Raw genomic sequence first — 19,361 nt, 5'->3', positions numbered from 1 at the left:
GTATTTTACAAATTACAGACCTCTACATGCTTTGTAAGTAGGAAACACTGCCGATTTTGCAGGTTATCAAATACTCCCCACTGTATAGGGCAGGTAATCAAGGAGGTAAAGGAGTCCAGGTGAGTGTCATTATGCGCGTAACGCTGGTGACAGGTGTGTGCCATTACAGCAGCCTGGTGACCTAGAGAACGGAGAGGGAGCACACATGACAAGTTGCATAGCAACAGCATCAACTTCCAGGAGACAGGCGAAGCGCTAGCGCTCTCAACTGAAAGGATACCATTCATTTAAAATATACTTACATGAACTAATTACTAATACTCATTAATTATGTAGTATACATTATGTTAGTATGGGTAATCGAAACACAGCTCAAGTGTTTTGTACACTCAGTGTATATCCTTGTTTATTTCTTTAGTCTAACTGCATTACAGCATACTAATTTTCTCACCATGAATGAGGACCATAACTGTCACAGAGAATGTCATCTTTTTTTATCTCATTCATTGTCTTTACATGTGTAAAAGTTACCTTGTCTCCAGAACAAAATCTTATATTATTTTTTCAAGCAATAAGGCACAAGAGGCAGTGCTGAATCATGAATACAGTCACAGATAAATGGCATTGTTCGGCTAGCCAACCCATTTACCAGTGACTCTATTCATAATACAGCACTGCCTCATGCGCCTTTAAACTCTTACCAACATATTAAAATAACAATGAATTACTTATTTTAATTAAAACATTATTTTGGTAAGTCAATTCATACAATTTCATTCTTCCACCAGAAGATATAGTCCTTTGCTATAAACGTGACCAAGTCATTCATATTTTTCCATTGTTGCTATGCAAAAGGACAGGTCATCCGTTCTGAACTTAATGCTTGCTCTGTAGGCTGGATAACATTCTTGTTGATAGTTAGCCAACTTCAGCTAACTCAGTCACGTCAAACATTAAACCTGGACTGACAGTACACTGGCTGCATTTTCGTTTTGAGCTTTTTTTTCTATTGGCATTAACTTGGATATATCCATGACAATGACGTTGATGCATAAATTCGACTGGCACACATGCGGACCAAACTGCCCGCGTTGCATGCATGAATGTAATAAAATAAATGTACACATACGTTATTCAATTATTTCATCCAAGCTGCTTTTGCGCGTCAACAGGCATCTGCTTAACCAGGAACTAAAATAGAACTTGGTTCTATTTGAGACACTTCATGCGCTTCAAGTCCTGCCTCTAGCACCTCTCCCATCTACTCTATGCTTTCTAGGAGCATACTAACCCACGTGAGTGATTGAAAGATGAATGAGGTCCACTTTCCAGTTCAGTTGCTGGCAGTAGTGCATCTTAAAGTTGGTTGCCAATCCTCATATTACAATCCACAGAAGAAGAACGAAGGAGTAGAGATTAATCAAAGAAAACAAGCTAAAAACGAACTAGGTTTCCTTTTATCTGTTGGAGTACAGAGCACACAAACTCATAATAGGTCAAAATTCTACAAAGATCCAAAAAAAAAGGATCATACGCTTTTCAGGTAAAATAACAACCCAATGTTTCTCTCCCAGGACAAATTAACTAGCAGCAGCAAGACATGAATGCGTCTGGTTGAGAGACACAAAAAAACATGTGCACGATGGCGCTCTCGGAAGCATGCGCAGAGATGTTTTGGTCAGCATGTCAGTAAAAGTTGTCTCGTCTCATCTGGGGCATCTTTCACTCTATGTATGGTACGTCATAGATCGAAATTCAAAAGTGAAACATTATTTCTGAGGTTGGACAGACAGACATCGAGGCTTATTTACCCCACTGCACCAAACTGAATGCTAGGCTGGAAGCAAATGGAAATAATGTGAGAGTTGAGATAAATACAACAGATGTTTTTGGACAGCAACATGAAATTGTTATGGAGGCGCAGTGATCATTTTCAGATAGGACTGTTAGCATTCCTTGGTGTGCCTGTGACTACCAATACAGCAGGTTGCTGAAGAAATTCAGCCTGGGGTTGAGATCTGGAGACTGGCTAGGCCACTCCAGGACCTTGAAATGCTTCTTACGAAGCCACTCCTTCGTTGCCCGGGCGGTGTGTTTGGGATCATTGTCATGCAGAAAGACCCAGCCACGTTTCATCTTCAATGCCCTTGCTGATGGAAGGAGGTTTTCACTCAAAATCTCACGATACATGGCCCCATTCATTCTTTCCTTTACATGGATCAGTCGTCCTGGTCCCTTTTCAGAAAAACAGCCCCAAAGCATGATGTTTCCACTCCCATGCTTCACAGTAGGTATGGTGTTCTTTGGATGAACCTCAGCATTCTTTGTCCTCCAAACACGACAAGTTGAGTTTTCACCAAAAAGTTATATTTTGGTTTCATATGACATTCTCCCAATCTTCTTCTGGATCATCCAAAAGCTCTCTAGCAAACTTCAGATGGGCCTGGACATGTACTGGATTTGAGTCCCTGGCGGCGTAGTGTGTTACTGATGGTAGGCTTTGTTACTTTGGTCCCAGCTCTCTGCAAGTCATTTACTAGATCCCCCCCCGTGTGGTTCTGGGATTTTTGTGATAATTTTGACCCCACGGGGTGAGATCTTGCGTGGAGCCCCAGATTGAGGGAGATTATCAGTGGTCTTGTATGTCTTCCATTTCCTAATATTTGCTACCACAGTTGATTTCTTCAAACCAAGCTGCTTACCTATTGCAGATTCAGTCTTCCCAGCCTGGTGCAGGTCTATCCTGCACCAGGCTTGGCCATAGTGGAGTATGGAGTGTGACTGTTTGAGGTTGTGGACAAGTGTCTTTTATACTGATAACAATTTCAAACAGGTGCCATTAATACAGGTAATGAGTGGAGAACAGAGGAGCCTCTTAAATAAGAAGTTACAGGTCTATGAGAGCCAGCAATCTTGCTTGTTTGTAGGTGACCAAATACTTATTTTCCACCATAATTTGCAAATAAATTCATTAAAAATCCTACGATGTGATTTTCTGGATTTTTTCCCCCTCATTTTGTCTTTCATAGTTGAAGTGTACCTATGATGAAAATTACAGGCCTCTCATCTTTTGAAGTGGGAGAACTTGCACAATTGGTGGTTGACTAAATACTTTTTTGCCCCACTGTATATGTATATCACACACTGTATCTAGCAGTTTCTAGCTCCCTACTTTTACAATCCTGTTTTATTTATTCTGAGGAAACATTCACATCACAGGAGGTTGGGGAGGACAGGCTCGTGGTAATGGTTGGAATAGAATAAGTTTAATTGTATCAAATACCTTAACTACGTGGTTTGATGCCATTCCATTTGCTGTTATTGTACCGCCAAACTTTTCTAAGCCTTTTGGAAATGTTTTATGCCACCAGGCGGTGCCAGTATCCAGTATCCATCAGTGTCTCATTGTCAACGTGTGTCAAAATGTGAAAGAGAATTGTTCATACAGTACTGATGTATGATCTTGTGAGTGTTGTGAGGATAATGTGATCTTGTGAGTATTGGGTTAGCAGGTCTGGTAGTATAAAATCCACACAAAGTAGTGAACATACTGTCATGATCTCTGCCCTGAAAAGTTCATACAGGTCATTTCCCATGCATTGTAGTTTGTTTGGTCTTACTAGGAAATGGTTACAACATGGTCAATGATTTTCATATACTATTTAGAAAATATAAATAAACCAATCAAAATAGAACCATCGCGCTCTCCCAGAAGTTTGGCTGGTGCGTAAAACCTGCAAATTCAATACAAAATAAAAGGTGTTGCATAAAACTTTCCTCATTAGTCTCTTATTTAAATGATTTTCACTGCAACAGGGATTGCATACACAGACGATTTGGCTTGACACCCTTCTTCAGCGTGTCGGTACAGTTTCCTTTTAATACAGCATTTGTAAATAGCAACCGATGAGCAGCAGGTGCTACTAATCAGGGTTGCCACTCATCTACCAATCAGGGATGTGGCTTTTCTGGTATGTGGCTTTTCTGTATACAAATGAGTCACAAAGAAATACAGAATTATAGGGTATGGGAGCTGGCACGAAGGGCAACTCACAAATCATCCGCCCCAGGTGTCCGCTCACCTCATATCAATTCATGAGACTCCCCAACACAAAGGACATCAGGCACAGCCATTCATAAATATGTGGGGACAACTCATAAACAATGTGCAAAATCTAATATGGACAGTATCCTTGTATAACAGTGCAAATTTGGCTTATAGGAAGGAGAATAAATACAATTATTTGTTTAAACTGTGTGGAGATACAGCCTTTAACGTATATATCCACATGGTGAATATAAATAAACCAACCTGATTGGTGTGATTTGGCTGCGATGAACACAATTTTTCTGATTAATCATGTGGAGTGGTATTGCTGTTACCGATATATCACTTTTCAATTGGTCTGAGCAAAGAAATTAGGTAGAGAGATATGACAAGCTATCATTTTTCAGGGCAGAAATATAATTGATGTTACTGTCACATTTAATGTTATGCTCATATCCCATCTCTGTAAAGTGAAGATAGTGATTATTTTTCCATAAGGTATGTGTATAGTATGTGTACTGTATTTGTATATGCTGAAGGCAGACTTTGCAAAGAATGTAGGGATCATGAGCCCCAGCCAAAATACTTCCTGTTGTTGTAATCATTCCCTCCTGCCCCTTCTCTCCAGCAGCCAAATTATCCCTGTGAGGCTAAAGGATACTGCTCATTTGCAGTTTGTAGTCTACTGTACGGTACTGAGAGGACCTCCGCTGGCCGCTGTGTGACATCATGCTTTATAAATATACACATTAAATATGTGGTTGTGCTTTTACACTAAGGGAAAACTAGTATCAAATTTGCGTGAGGCTGTCATTAAAATGTTTTAAAAAAGATAATCTTCATAACAAATTCTAAAGTCAAACAAATCCATATTAGTCCACAGCTGAGGCAAAATGGTGATTAGAGAAGGAAAGAAGGAGAGACAGAAGGAGAAACTGTGAGACAGAACAAAAGAGAGAGAGAGAGTGTCAGGCAGAATGAGAGCAGAGTTCTTTGCTTTGAATTTTTCATTTTTGTTGAATGACCACAGTCCAGTGAGAGAGTGCTCTCATGAGCGGCACTGCTGTCAAGTTCCAGGCAGTGTCCCTCCACATATATTCAACAGCAGGGTTTCCCCAACCCTCTCCTCGGGCCCGGCCAGATGTTTCACATTTTGTTTCCACCCTAAACTGGCAGACCTGAATTAATTAGTCAACGAATCATCAAGCAGGTGTGCCAGTTTAGGGTTAAATCAAAAATGTGAAAAGTCTGGGGAGCCCGAGGAAACCCACTCTAGAGCACCGCCCACCCTCTACTTCCTCCACAGCGCCCTCATCTGTGGATCACACTTCTGCTACTCACTCACCATAACACAACATCACTTGAACATCACTTGAAGAGAGATCACACCGCTGTTTTTCTATCATTAGAACTCTTCAATTTGGATCACAACTCTGGTTCTGTCCCTTCACCACCATTCACATCACAGGGATTTTAACTGTGTGTCACTGGATTGTTTATGCAGTAGTCTTTTGGAATCACATTGGTTGGACTGCTGGACTGGACCGCTGGACAGGACTGGTGGACAAGACTGCTGGACCAGACTTGAACCCCATGCAGTGTATAGTAGCTTGGGGCGATGTCATCTCTTCTCTCCCCCCGCAACGCAAAGGATCAGCCACGCACGACCAAGTCACTCTCTGACTCGTCTCCCACTACACCCTCGCTGACTTCCAGAGGCCTCAAAGTAAGAGCAGATTACTTATCTTTTCTATGGGCAATAACAAGGAAATGCCTAGGATGCTGTTAGGCTGCTGTTTGTAAACATTGCTATGTGCAGAAGCTCAGATAAAATGCAGTGCTTGACTTTTGACTACCATCATTTGTTAGGAGCACAGTGTGTAGGTCTAATACCATAGGTTAGTGGTTCCCAACCAGAGGTACTACAACATTGGCCTAGCCACAGGGGTACTTGTGAAGACTCATGAGACCATAGGCCTACTGGTAAAATGTAGGAGGGGATACTTCATTGGTACTCCAGGAACAGCAAACTCATTTGGTACAGTAATCAAAAAAAGGCTGGAAACCACTGCTATAGGTGTTATGCTTTTAAGATATCCAGGAAAAACTAGTTATTTTGAATATCTTTCTTTGTTTAACCATAAATGTTTCACTCCACATTGAAACCAATGTAAATGTTTGATGAGCAGACATCATCAGATTGTAATGGCAGATGGTGATGAGCCCTCTTGGGCCAGGTGGCTTATGTGGGAGTAAATTTGACTAAAGGAAAATTAATTTTCAGCATTGCTGCATTCAAAGATCATCTCTTTCACAAAGAGGCTCTCTCTCTTTGTGAGAGAGATGTCCAATACAGCCTCAACATTTACTTCCCACGATGGGTCATATAAGTCCTGGATAAGTTTGGAGTTTCCATGACATCATCAGCTCTATGCTATTTTTTTCATCAGGCAGAAAGTTGCCTCGGAATTTTACTGAGAGGGGTCCTGTGTAACTCGAAATAACGAGGCAAATGACATATAAAACTCAGATTGGCATTGAAGATAGATATCTGACAAGATCAATAATATCAAACCCTTTGAGAAGCATGCTTTCAAGTGGGTCCTCCTGATATCACTCTGGACAAGACTCTGGCAGCACCTTTTTGCACAATGAGCCAGGCAGTGAAAAATAAACAGTAAAATAAAAAAGAAATTGTAATAAGAAGTTAATCTCAAATGTTTACTCAAGCAGTGACACTGGTACTTTGAGAGAGCGAGTGAGAGTGAGAAAGAGAGCAAAACCGACCAAGACAGCGAGAGCAAAAGAGCGAGACAGCAAACAATAAATGAGGGAGCAAGACGGGGTGAGAGAGAGAGAGAAGGAAAGATGGTTAGAGTACTTAGAGCTGGCTTGTATTGGAACTCAGACACAGTGTCTATCCCTCCGCTGGTCCAATGGGAGAAGCTCACATTTTCCTATTGGGAAGAGCTGGTCAGCAGACAGTCCCCCATGGCATCTAACAGAGCAGGAGGGGAGCACAGAAGGAGACTGGCCTGGTCCACAAACAACCACTAGCCTGGGGGCAGGTGTGCAGAGGGAAGGATTTGATTGGTGTAATCAATATGGCAGTACTTTCACCTAGCCTACTTGAGAAGCAGGTGGAGCTACAAGCATATTGTTTATACCCAAATCTACATGAAGTGCCTATGAGTTAAATATTATAGGGGTTATTCTTGATTGGGTTGGTCAGTGTTGGAAGGCTTGATAGACTCCGAGCAGGCCCTCTCCATTACACCAGCATCTCCCAGTGCTGGATCCATGATCCAAAGCAGAGCTTCAGGGGGTCAACAGCAAGCCTTATTTTAATGAGAGCTTACCATGGCTCCAAACACACAGACTCTTTAATAAAAGAGAGCTGACAGTGTTGACACAGACTGAGAGCTTGTTGATGTCTGATGGGAACCTTTATGTTTTTACACGAGGCCCAAGACTAAAGCAATGGACTGATCCCCTAGACCACCTTGAACAATTCAGTTTAATCTATATCGGTGGAGAGACTGGCCAACACTCTACAGAGCCTAAAGGCGCCCGCATACTAGGTTTGGTTTGCTCCTAGCAGAACTCGGCTAGGTGAAGCGAATGTATGTGACTCGCGTTGACCCTTAAGACTTTCACCTGAAAAATTATAAAAGCGGCAATGTTACTGTTTTGGCCTCTAGCTAAAACATAGCCGGTATACAGTTCTTCAAAATAGAATGAAATCAATAAATCTGTCAATTAATTTGGATGTTTTTGCCGACGAGGTCTTAGTCACACATTTTTAATCTAACTAAGATGTTAGTTGCAGTATTTTCCAAGTGGGCGAACAAAATGCAGGAAAACTAGTCGTCTCTCATTGAATGGCAACATTCAAGAATTGAAGAATCCCGTCCATAGTTCTTACTCCTACTAGGAGTAGTAGGCTGTTGACCAATAACCTACGAAGGGGTCACATACGAAGGGGTCACCTACGAAGGGGTCATCTACGAAGGGACGTAGACTTTGGCTACCAAACTTTAACATGCCTCAAGAAAAAAATGTGCGCAAACAGCAGAAACAACGTAACCTGCTGAAGTACAAAACAAACAAAAATGTAATCATAATATATGCGTAAACTGTTTTGACTGGGAAGCATGTGATAGGCTTTACTTGATGTTCAATGGTTTGTCCCCAGCTGGAAGAAATGCTGACAGGTAGCCTGGTCTGTAGTAAAAAAAATAAAGCTGTCTAAACAATGCAGTGAGTCCTTACATCTGTGCATGACCTTGAGGCTCTCGTCCATTTAAGTCTCTCTTATTCTTGAGAGCAATAATAGGCAAGTGCACAAAAACAACAGAAAATGCACATGATCTTACTTTGTTGACTTTATCCATTGACGTGATTTCTAGATGGCACAATAGTAATCGATGTTAAATGCCTTCACTCTTGCATGCCATGGCGTAAAAGCATACCTATTTGGCTTTGTCGGTTGACCTCTTGTAATTGCCTGACAAAGCGCTGGTCCGTCATGGTTCCCTAGTCACATTGAAAAGCAGCATGGGCTTCAAAATGGAAGTAGGCTGTCCACTGCAGCCTGAGAACACAGAGGTCAGGGCCTGGTCCAGATACTGTAGGAGAGTGACTGAGGATATATCACAGAATGAATGATTCGGTCTGCAGTGGAACACATCTCCTATTCTATCAGTAGTACACTTCTCAGCTCTGTTGAAAACAATCCACATGGTCAGTGACCTGAACCCCATCGGACACTATTAAAAGAAGCTCAAACAATGCCATTTTTGCAGGAGTGTCTCTTTAAGAACACACTCGTACACCCTGCCTCCAACCCTTCAGCAGGCAATATCCGTCAGGATTCCCAAGCTAAGCCACTGCCAAAGTTATGACCTTTTTTGGATATGTTTAGTTTTATCTCTGGCTCTCAGTTAAATGCATATGGCTGTTTCCTCAGTCCTTCTCTAACTTGGTGTGAGCTTCAAGTTTCATCCCAAGATGCCCTCTGATGATAAGCGCATGCTTGGCTGCAGGGCAGTGTGAAGGTCTAAGTCTTCCATGCGAGATCATAACTAGGGCCAGGGGATTTTTCCTGGCCACTTGAAATTAAAATGAAAAACACCAGAATCCTTATGCAAACGGGTCACAAAGTCCTTTACAAAGTCTCATCTTGACAGCTCCGCTCTGTCATTTTAGAGGCTGGTAATACAGTGGTCTTATTGAGGTCACTCAAGTAAGGTCCAGAGCAGGGCTGAGGGAGATTCCACTGGCAACATTCAAACAAATAGGGGAGCAGACGTATAGTGGAGTTTATTGCAAACGGTAGTAGAGAAATGCCTGTAATGGGTCTCATACCCAGGTCTCCAAGCCCATAGGCAGGACTGCTAAACAAAGCTCCAATATGGATTAACTTTTTAAGGAGGAATTGTAACAACCTTGGCAAGGTTCGTTACAATACAATAAGTATGACCCAGGCAGTACTGTGAGTGTTCAGAATGTTGTCTTTGGGTCATGACTTGGACTGCAAATAATGGAAAATGGAAACAAACACATTCACTTTGAAGTTACTTTGTACCAATCACTTTGGTACAATATGCACAAGTATGTGGTACATGACAACTCTAAACACACACAAAAAAAAAGAGATCATCAAAATTCCTCCTGTTTTAAAACCCTAAGCACATTCTCAATTGACTGAATACCACAAACAAATTCAGTCATTTGTTCACTGCACCAAATCACTCTTGCAATTTGCATACATACTCATTAATTGCTGATCACTGACTACACTCTATTTGTTACATCATAAATGTATCAATTGATATCAATTCACGTTGGACGGTGAAACTAAATCATATATGGATGGGGCTGTAACTAACTACATTATCATTCTCCATCAGCCACTGTGCTTCAATAGGTAGCGTGTCCAATCAAAAAAATCTATTTTGTGTGTGATATACATATACAGTGGGGCAAAAAAGTATTTAGTCAGCCACCAATTGTGCAAGTTCTCCCACTTAAAAAGATGAGAGGCCTGTAATTTTCATCATAGGTACACTTCAACTATGACAGACAAAATGAGGGGAAAAAATCCAGGAAATCACATTGTAGGATTTTTTTATGAATTTATTTGCAAATTATGGTGGAAAATAAGTATTTGGTCACCTACAAATAAGCAAGATTTCTGGCTCTCACAGACCTGTAACACCTTCTTTAAGAGCCTCTTGTCCTACACTCGTTACCTGTATTAATGGCACCTGTTTGAACTTGTTATCAGTATAAAAGACACCTGTCCACAACCTCAAACAGTCACACTCCAAACTCCACTATGGCCAAGACCAAAGAGCTGTCAAAGGACACCAGAAACAAAATTGTAGACCTGCACCAGGCTGGGAAGACTGAATCTGCAATAGGTAAGCAGCTTGGTTTGAAGAAATCAACTGTGGGAGCAATTATTAGGAACTGGAAAACACACCACACCACTGATAATCTCCCTCAATCTGGGGCTCCACGCAAGATCTCACCCCGTGGGGTCAAAATGATCACACGAACGGTGAGCAAAAATCCCAGAACGACACGGGGGGACCTAGTGAATGACCTGCAGAGAGCTGGGACCAAAGTAACAAAGCCTACCATCAGTAACACACTACGCCGCCAGTGACTCAAATCCTGCAGTGCCAGACGTGTCCCCCTGCTTAAGCCAGTACATGTCCGGGCCCATCTGAAGTCTGCTAGAGAGCCTTTGGATGATCCAGAAGAAGATTGGGAGAATGTCATATGGTCAGATGAAACCAAAATATAACTTTTAGGTAAAAACTCAACTCGTCGTGTCTGGAGGACAAAGAATGCTGAGTTGCATCCAAAGAACACCATACCTACTGTGAAGCATGGGGGTGGAAATATCATGCTTTGGGGCTGTTTTTCTGCAAAGGGACCAGGACGACTGATCCGTATAAAGGAAAGAATTAATGGGGCCATGTATCGTGAGATTTTGAGTGAAAACCTCCTTCCATCAGCAAGGGCATTGAAGATGAAACGTGGCTGGGTCTTTCAGCATGACAATGATCCCAAACACACCGCCCGGTCAATGAAGGAGTGGCTTCGTAAGAAGCATTTCAAGGTCCTGGAGTGGCCTAGCCAGTCTCCAGATCTCAACCCCATAGAAAATCTTTGGAGAGTTGAAAGTCCGTGTTGCCCAGCAACAGCCACAAAACATCACTGCTCTAGAAGAGATCTGTATGGAGGAATGGAGCAAAATACCAGCAACAGTGTGAAAACCTTGTGAAGACTTACAGAAAACGTTTGACCTCTGTCATTGCCAACAACGGGTATATAACAAAGTATTGAGAAACTTTTGTTATTGACCAAATACTTATTTTCCACCATAATTTGCAAATAAATTCATTACAAATATTACAATGTGATTTTCTGGATTTCTTTTTCTCATTTTGTCTGTCATAGTTGAAGTGTACATATGATGAAAATTACAGGCCTCTCTATTTGTTGTGGGAGAACTTGCACAATTGGTGGCTGACTAAATACTTTTTTGCCCCGCTGGAGTTGAAGTCAGAAGATTGCATACACCTCGGCCAAGTACATTTAAACTCAGTTTTTCACAATTCCTGACATTCACTCCTAGTAAAAAGTCCCTGTCTTAGGAGAGTTAGGATCACCACTTTATTTTAAGAATGTGAAATGAGAGTGATTTATTTCAGCTTTTATTTATTTTATCCCATTCCCACTGGGTCAGAAGATTGCATACACTCAATTAGTATTTGGTAGCAATGCCTTTCAATTGTTTAACTTGGCTCAAATGTTTCGGGTAGCCTTCCACAAGCTTCCCACAATAAGTTGGGTGAATTTTGTCCCATTCCTCCTGACAGAGCTGGTGTAACAGAGTCAGGTTTGTAGGCCTCCTTGCTCGCAGATGCTTTTTCAGTTCTGCCCTCCCATTTTCTATAGGTTTGAGGTCAGGGCTTGGTGATGGCCACTCCAATACCTTGACTTTGTTGTCCTTAAGCCATTTTGCCACAACTTTGGAAGTATGCTTTGTGTCATTGTCCATTTGGAAGACCCATTTGTGACCAAGCATTAATTTCCTGATGTTGCTTCAATATATCCACATTTTCCTTTTCCTGATGCCATGTATTTTGTGAAGTGCTCCAGTCCCTCCTGCAGCAAAGCACCCTCACAACATGATCCTGACACCCTCATGCTTCACGTTTGGGATGGTGTTCTTCGGCTTGCAAGTCTCCCCTTTTTTCCGCCACACAACGATGGACATTATGGCCAAACAGTTCTATTTTTGTTTCATCAGGCCAGAGGACATTTCTCAAAAAAGTACAATCTTTGTCCCCATGTGCAGTTGCAAAACGTAGTCTGACTTTTTTATGGCGGTTTTGGAGCAGTGGCTTCTTCCTTGTTGAGCAGCCTTTCATGTTATTTTGATATAGGACTCGTTTTACTGTGGATATAGATACTTGTGTATCTGTTTCCTCCAGTTTCTTTACAAGGTAAAGAAATTGTTGGAAAAATTGCTTGTCATGCACAAAGTAAATGTCCTAACAAACTTGCCAAAACTATTGTTTATCAAGACTGTGCTTGGAAAAAACAGCTTGAGGTGAGTGATGCTAGTCGGGCGGGCGGGTGCCAGCAGCGAACGGTTGAAAAGCATGCATTGAGTTTTACTAGTCTTTAAGAGCAGTTGGAGGCCACGGAAAGAGTGTTGTATGGCATTGAAGCTCGTTTGGAGGTTAGTTAACACAGTGTCCAAAGAAGGGCCAGAATTATACAGAATGGTGTCGTCTGCATAGAGGTGGATCAGAGTCACCAGCAGCAAGAGCGACATCATTGATGTATATAGAGAAAAGAGTCCGAGGATTGAACCCCGTGGCACCCCCATAGACTGCCAGAGGTCCGGACAACAGGCCCCCTGATTTGACACACTGAACTCTGTCTGAGAAGTAGTTGTTGAACCAGGCAAGGCAGTCGTTTGAGAAACCGGTGTGTGTGTGTGTGTTCCTCTATGGGCCATGGTGGTAGGAATTATCAGAGTTTATAACCCTGTAGGATGGCCAGAATGAGGGTGACTAAATAAATCAATAGATGCCGGCTGGAATCTGTGCAAAAAAAGCTTCTGGCGACCTGACAGGCCCACTTTCCTGTTGAACTCATTTTAGGTTATCTGGTAAAACCACATCATATGTGGCTGTAACTACTACATCATCATCCTTTGTCAGCCAGCGTGCTTCAATACTGTAAGGCAACATGGAAATTGTCTCTAAATGTGCTAGTGCTACAATTAAAAAAATGTGGTGTAGTAACAATCCACTGCTGGAAAGCCTATGATTTTAGCTAATGATACAGTAGCGGTTACAGTGCACGTCACCTAGAAGTTGATCTTATGCAATGTTGCTTGGGTCAGAAATGGCGGTGCCATGATGGATCGCGTTTTCCAGACCATGGACTGCTGGGAGAGACAGGAAGTCCCTCCAGTGCCTCGACCAGCACAACCGGGGTTGTCTCCACCCGGAGAGAATTCCTGGGGATGTGTCTCTCTCTTCCCAAGGAGTATGATGGAACGGCAGCACAGTGCCAGGGATTCTTGTTGCAACTGGACCTCTACCTGGACACTGTGCACCCAGCTTCCTCAGGATGGGAGAGAGTGGCCGCCCTCGTCTCCTGCCTCACAGGAAGAGCTCTGGAGTGGGAAAATGCCATCTGGAGAGAAGGAGACATGGTGCCAGACCACTTCGAGGATTTCAACCGTCGCTTCAGGGCCGTCTTCGACCATCCACCTGAGGGCAGAGCGCTGGGGGAAGGCTCTTCCATTTGAGGCAGGGGACGAGGAGCGCCCAGGATTTCGCCCTGGAATTCCGGACCTTGGTCGCCGGAGCAGGCTGGAACGACAGGGCCCTCATCGACCACTATCGATGCAGCCTACGAGAGGACATCCGACATGAGCTGGCCTGCAGATTTGCCAACATTTCCTTCGCCCAACTGGTGTATTTGTCCGGGCTAATCAGGGAGGCCACCATCTCCTTGGCCATTGTTATGCAGAGGGATCATGAGGAGAGACTCAGTTTCTTTCTCATTGAATCTCCTGCGTTGCCTGTGGTACTAGGCCTTTCCTGGTTGGCTCTGCATACCCCCACTATTTCCTGGCAACAGAGGGCTCTCACGGGGTGGTCGCGAGAGTGCTCGGGGAGGTGTGTAGGGGTTTCCGTTGGTGCTACCACGGTGGAAAGTCCAAACCAGGTCTCTACCGTGCACATCCCCCCCCCAGAATATGCCTATTTGGCAGACGCTGTCCTTCCCAGGAGTCACCTGTATCCCCTGTCACAGGCAGAGATGGTTGTTATGGATACAAATGTCTCTGAATCCCTGCGTCGGGTACATTTGGCCCTCTATTTCACCCGCCTCCTCAAGTTTTTACTTTTTGTGAAAAAGAAGGATGGAGGTTTATGCTCGTGCATTGACTATAGAGGTATCAAATCACGGTGAGGTACAGTTACCTGATACCTCTTATCGCCACGGTGATTGAGTCAATGCATGGGGCGCGCCTCTTCACAAAACTGGATCTCAGGAGTGCGTATAACCTGGTGCGTATCCAGAAGGGAGTCGAGTGGAAAACAGTGTTCAGTACCACCACAGGGCATTATGAGTACCTTGTCATGCCGTACGGGTTGATGAATGCTCCATCAGTTTCCCAATCCTTTGTTGACGAGAATTTCAGGGACCTGCACAGGCAGGGTGTAGTGGTGTATATTTCTGACATTCTGACTTACTCCGCTACACGCGCCGAGAATGTGTCCTTGGTGCGCAAGGTACTTGGACGACTGTTGGAGCATGACCTGTATGTCAAGGCTGAGAAATGCCTGTTCTTATAGCAGTCCGTCTCCTTCCTATGTTATCGCATTTCCACATCAAGGGTGGAGATGGAGAGTGACCGCATTGCAGCCGTGCTTAATTGGCCGACTCCCACCATGGTAAATGAGGTGCAGCGATTTATAGGGTTTGCCAATTAATACTGTATATTTATCTGGGGTTATGGCCAGGTTGCTGCACCCATTACATCACAGGACCCCCCATTCAGCAGTAAGGTTGCAGTGGTCGGCTGATCAATCCCGATCCCTCTTTGGCATTCATAGTGGAGGTGGACATGTCCGAGGCTGGGATAGGAGCCCTCACAGCACTCCCCTGTGCTTTCTTCTCGAAAAAGCTCAGCCCAGCAGAGCGTAACTATGATGTGGGGGACCGGGAGTTGTTGGCTGTGGTTGAAGTGTTGAAAGCGTGGAGACATTGGCTTGAGGGGGCTAAACACCCTTTCCTCATCTGGACTGACCACCGCAACGTCTCCCTCTGGTCATCCAGGGATCGGTCGGACGGTGCGCTGTCTGACTGGGAAGTACTGGTGGCCCACTTTGGCTAAGGATGTGAGGGTTTGTTTCCTCCTGCTCGGTGTGTGCCCAGTGTAAGGCTCAGAGTCACCTGACCAGAGGTAAGTTACATCCCTTACCCGTTCCACAACAACCTTGGTCACATCTGTCAGTGAATTTCTTAACAGATCTTCCTCCCTCACAGGGAAATACCACGATCCTGGTCGTTGTGGATCGTTTTTCTAAGTCCTGTCATCTCCTCCCTCTGCCTGGTCTCCCTACGGCCCTACAGACTGCGGAGGCCCTGTTTACACACGTCTTCCGGCACTGCGGGGTGCCTGAGGATTTAGTGTCGGATCGGCGTCTCCAGTTCACGACGAGAGTTTGGAAGGCGTTCATGGAACGTCTGGGGTCTCGATCAGCCTTAGCTCAGGTTTTTTCACCCCGAGAGTAACGGGCAGGTAGAGCGAGTCAACCAGGATGTGGGCAGGTTTCTGCGGTCCTATTGCCATGACCGGCCGCGGGAGTTGGCAGTGTTCGTGCCCTGGGCCGAGATGGCACAGGACTCGCTTCGCCACTCCTCCACCAACCTCTCCCTCTTTCAGTGTGTATTGTGGTACCAGCTGGTTCTGGCACCATGGCATCCGTGTTAGACCGAGACTCCTGCGGTGGACGACTGGTTTAAGTGTGCGGAGGAGACATGGGAGGCCGGCCGTGTCCATCTCCAGCGAGCCGCGCGTCACCAGAAAACCAGCGTGGACCATCACCGCAGTGAGACCCCGGTGTTCACACCGGGGGACTGGGTCTGTTTCTCAACCCGTAACCTGCCCCTCCGCCTGCCCTCCCGGCAGCTAGGTCCGTGGTTTGTGGGGCCATTTAAAGTCCCGAGGAAGATGAACGAGGTATGTATTTAAGTGTCACTCCACAATAATACAAAATACTTACTGTTTTTAACCACATTGCTGACCACTCAAGTTGAGTTGAGACAAATTGAGTTGAGACACAGGTTATGGACCGGTGCCACCTGACTGCAGGAGGGGTGGAGTGCATGACACTCCAGCCTGGATATGACAGTTTACCTCAATCCAGACCCCTTGACCTTTTACACATTTTGATACATTACAGCCTTATTCTAAAGGGATAAAATACATTTTGTCCTTCATTATTCTACACACAATACTCCACAATGAGAAAGTGAAAACAGGTTTTTAGAAATGTTTTAGAAATCGCTGCCAAAGGTGCATCAACAAAGTACTTAGTTAAGGGTCTGAATATTTGTGAAAGTGATATTTCAGTTTTTTCCTTTTTATATTTTTAAAATAAATCTGAACCTGTTTTTTCTTTGTCATTATGGGGTAGTGTGTGTGTATATTGAGGAAAATAAACAACTTAATACATTTTAGAATAACTTCATTAGCATACTGGTTATTGTCTGGTATTTTGGATGACTGACGTGCCCAAAGTAAACTACCTGTTACTCAGGCCCAGAAGCTAGGATATGCATATACCTGGTAGCATTGGCTAGAAAACACTCTGAAGTTTCTAAAACTGTTAAAATAATGTCTGAGTATAACAGAACTGATTTGGCAGGCAAAAACCCAGGGAAATCCAACCGGAATTTCTTTATTTTGAGGTCACAGTCCATTTCAAATCAAATTGTATTTGTCACATGGTTAGCAGATGTTAACTTCTTGCTTCGAGCAATCCCGGATCCGGGATCCTATTTATAGCCTCAAGCTCATTAGCATAACGCAACGTTAACTATTCATGAAAATCGCAAATGAAATGAAATAAATATATTTGCTCTCAAGCTTAGACTGTTGTTAACAACACTGTCATCTCAGATTTTCAAAATATGCTTTTCAACCATGGCTAAACAAGCATTTGTTTAAGAGTATTGATAGCTAGCGTAGCATTTAGCGGGCAACATTTGCACAAAAAACAGAAAAGGATTCAAATAAAATCATTTACCTTTTGAAGAACTTCGGATGTTTTCAATGAGGAGACTCTCAGTTACATAGCAAATGTTCAGTTTTTCCTGAAAGATTCTTTGTGTAGGAGAAATCGCTCGGTTTTGTACATCACGTTTGGGTACCAAAAAAAAACAGAAAATGCAGTCATCAAAACGGCGAACTTTTTTCCAAATTAACTCCATAATATCGACTGAAACACGGCAAACGCTGTTTAGAATCAATACTCAAGGTGTTTTTCACATATCTCTTCATTGATATATTGTTCGTGGAAGCCTGCTGTCTTCTCTGAATCCCATGGAAAAATACATGCAGCTGAGGTTTGCGCACCAATTTCGGCGCAGGACACCGGGCGAACACCTGGTAAATGTGGTCTCTTATGGTCAATCTTCCAATGATATGCCTACAAATACGTCACAATGCTGCAGACACCTTGGGGAAACGATAGATCGGGCAGGCTCATTATTTGCGCAATCACAGCCATATAAGGAGACAATGAAAAACAGAGCCTCAAAAATCCTGCTCATTTCCTGTTTGAAGTTTCATCTTGGTTTCACCTGTAGCATCAGTTCTGGGGCACTCACAGATAATATCTTTGCAGTTTTGGAAACATCAGAGAATTATATGCATAGTTGAGCATCTTTTTGTGACCAAATATTGCTCTTAAAATGGGCACTTTTTTTATCCAAAAATGAAATAGCGCCTCTATAGATTCAAGAGGTTAATGCGAGTGTAGCGAAATGCTTGTGCTTCTGGTTCTGACAAGGCAGTGATAACCAAGTAATCTAACGTAACAATTCCACAACAACTACGTTATACACACAGTGTAAAGGAAGGAAAGAATATGAACATAAAAATGTATGAATGAGAGATGGTACAAAGCGGCATAGGCAAGATACAGTAGATGTATATTCATGAGATTAGTAATGTAGGGTATGTAAACATTATATGAAGTGGCATTGTTTAAAGTGGCTAATGGCTGGAGTTCAGTCAGTATGTTGGCAGCAGCCACTCAGTGTTAGTGGTAGCTGTTTAATAACAGTCTGATGGCCTTGAGATAGAAGCTGTTTTTCAGTCTCTCGGTCCCTGCTTTGATGCACCTTTACTGACCTCACCTTCTGGATGATAGCGGGGTGAACAAGCAGTGGCTCGGGTGGTTGTTGTCCTTGGTGATCTTTATGGCCTTCCTGTGACATCGGGTGATGTAGGTGTCCTGGAAGGCAGGTATTTTACTCCCGGTGATGCGTTGTGCAGACCGCACTACCCTCTGGAGAGCCTTGCGGTTGTGGGTGGAGCAGTTGCCATACCAGGCGGTGATACAGCCCGACAGGATGCTATCGATTGTGCATCTGTAATAGTTTGTGAGTGCTTTTGGTGACAAGCCAAATTTCTTCAGCCTCCTGAGGTTGAAGAGCTGCTGCTGCGCCTTCTTCACCACGCTGTCTGTGTGGATGGACCAATTCAGTTTGTCCGTGATGTTTATGCTGGGGGAACTTAACTAACTACGCTCTCCACTACTATCCCGTCGATGTGGATAGGGGGGTGCTCCCTCTGCAGTTTCCTGAAGTCCACTATCATCTCCTTTGTTTTGTTGATGTTGAGTGTGAGGTTATTTTCCTGACACCACACTCCGAGGGCCCTCACCTCCTCCCTGTAGGCCGTCTCATCATTGTTGGTAATCAAGCCTAACACTGTAGTGTCGTCTGCAAACTTGATGATTGAGTTGGCGGCGTGCATGGCCACGCAGTCGTGGGTGAACAGGGAGTACAGGAGAGGGCTCAGAACGCACCGTTATGGGCCCCAGTGTTGAGGATCAGCGGGGTGGAGATGTTACCTACCCTCACCACCTGGGGTGGCCCGTCGGGAAGTCCAGTACCCAGTTGCACAGGGCGGGCTCGAGACCCAAGTTTGGAGGGTACTATGGTGTTAAATGCTGAGCTGTAGTCGATGAAC

At 43.9% G+C, this 19,361-nt stretch overlaps 1 protein-coding gene across 1 annotated transcript in view; it reads left to right on the top strand.

Annotated features, from left to right (window-relative positions):
• The first annotated feature begins 5,386 nt into the window (after positions 1 to 5,386).
• Positions 5,387 to 19,361, top strand: part of LOC135542290 (protein phosphatase 1 regulatory subunit 12B-like) — a 47,586-nt gene continuing 33,611 nt past the window's right edge. The window contains exon 1 of the mRNA XM_064969151.1: positions 5,387 to 5,774. Within this exon, the coding sequence (XP_064825223.1) occupies positions 5,667 to 5,774 (108 nt within the window). The 5' untranslated portion in view covers positions 5,387 to 5,666. The remainder of the gene's footprint in view (positions 5,775 to 19,361) is intronic.

This window comes from Oncorhynchus masou, chromosome 6 (assembly GCF_036934945.1).
Source record: "Oncorhynchus masou masou isolate Uvic2021 chromosome 6, UVic_Omas_1.1, whole genome shotgun sequence".
Classification (NCBI taxonomy): Eukaryota; Metazoa; Chordata; class Actinopteri; order Salmoniformes; family Salmonidae; genus Oncorhynchus; species Oncorhynchus masou.
Note: the sequence above shows the minus strand (reverse complement) of the source record. Positions and strands in the feature narration are given on the sequence as shown.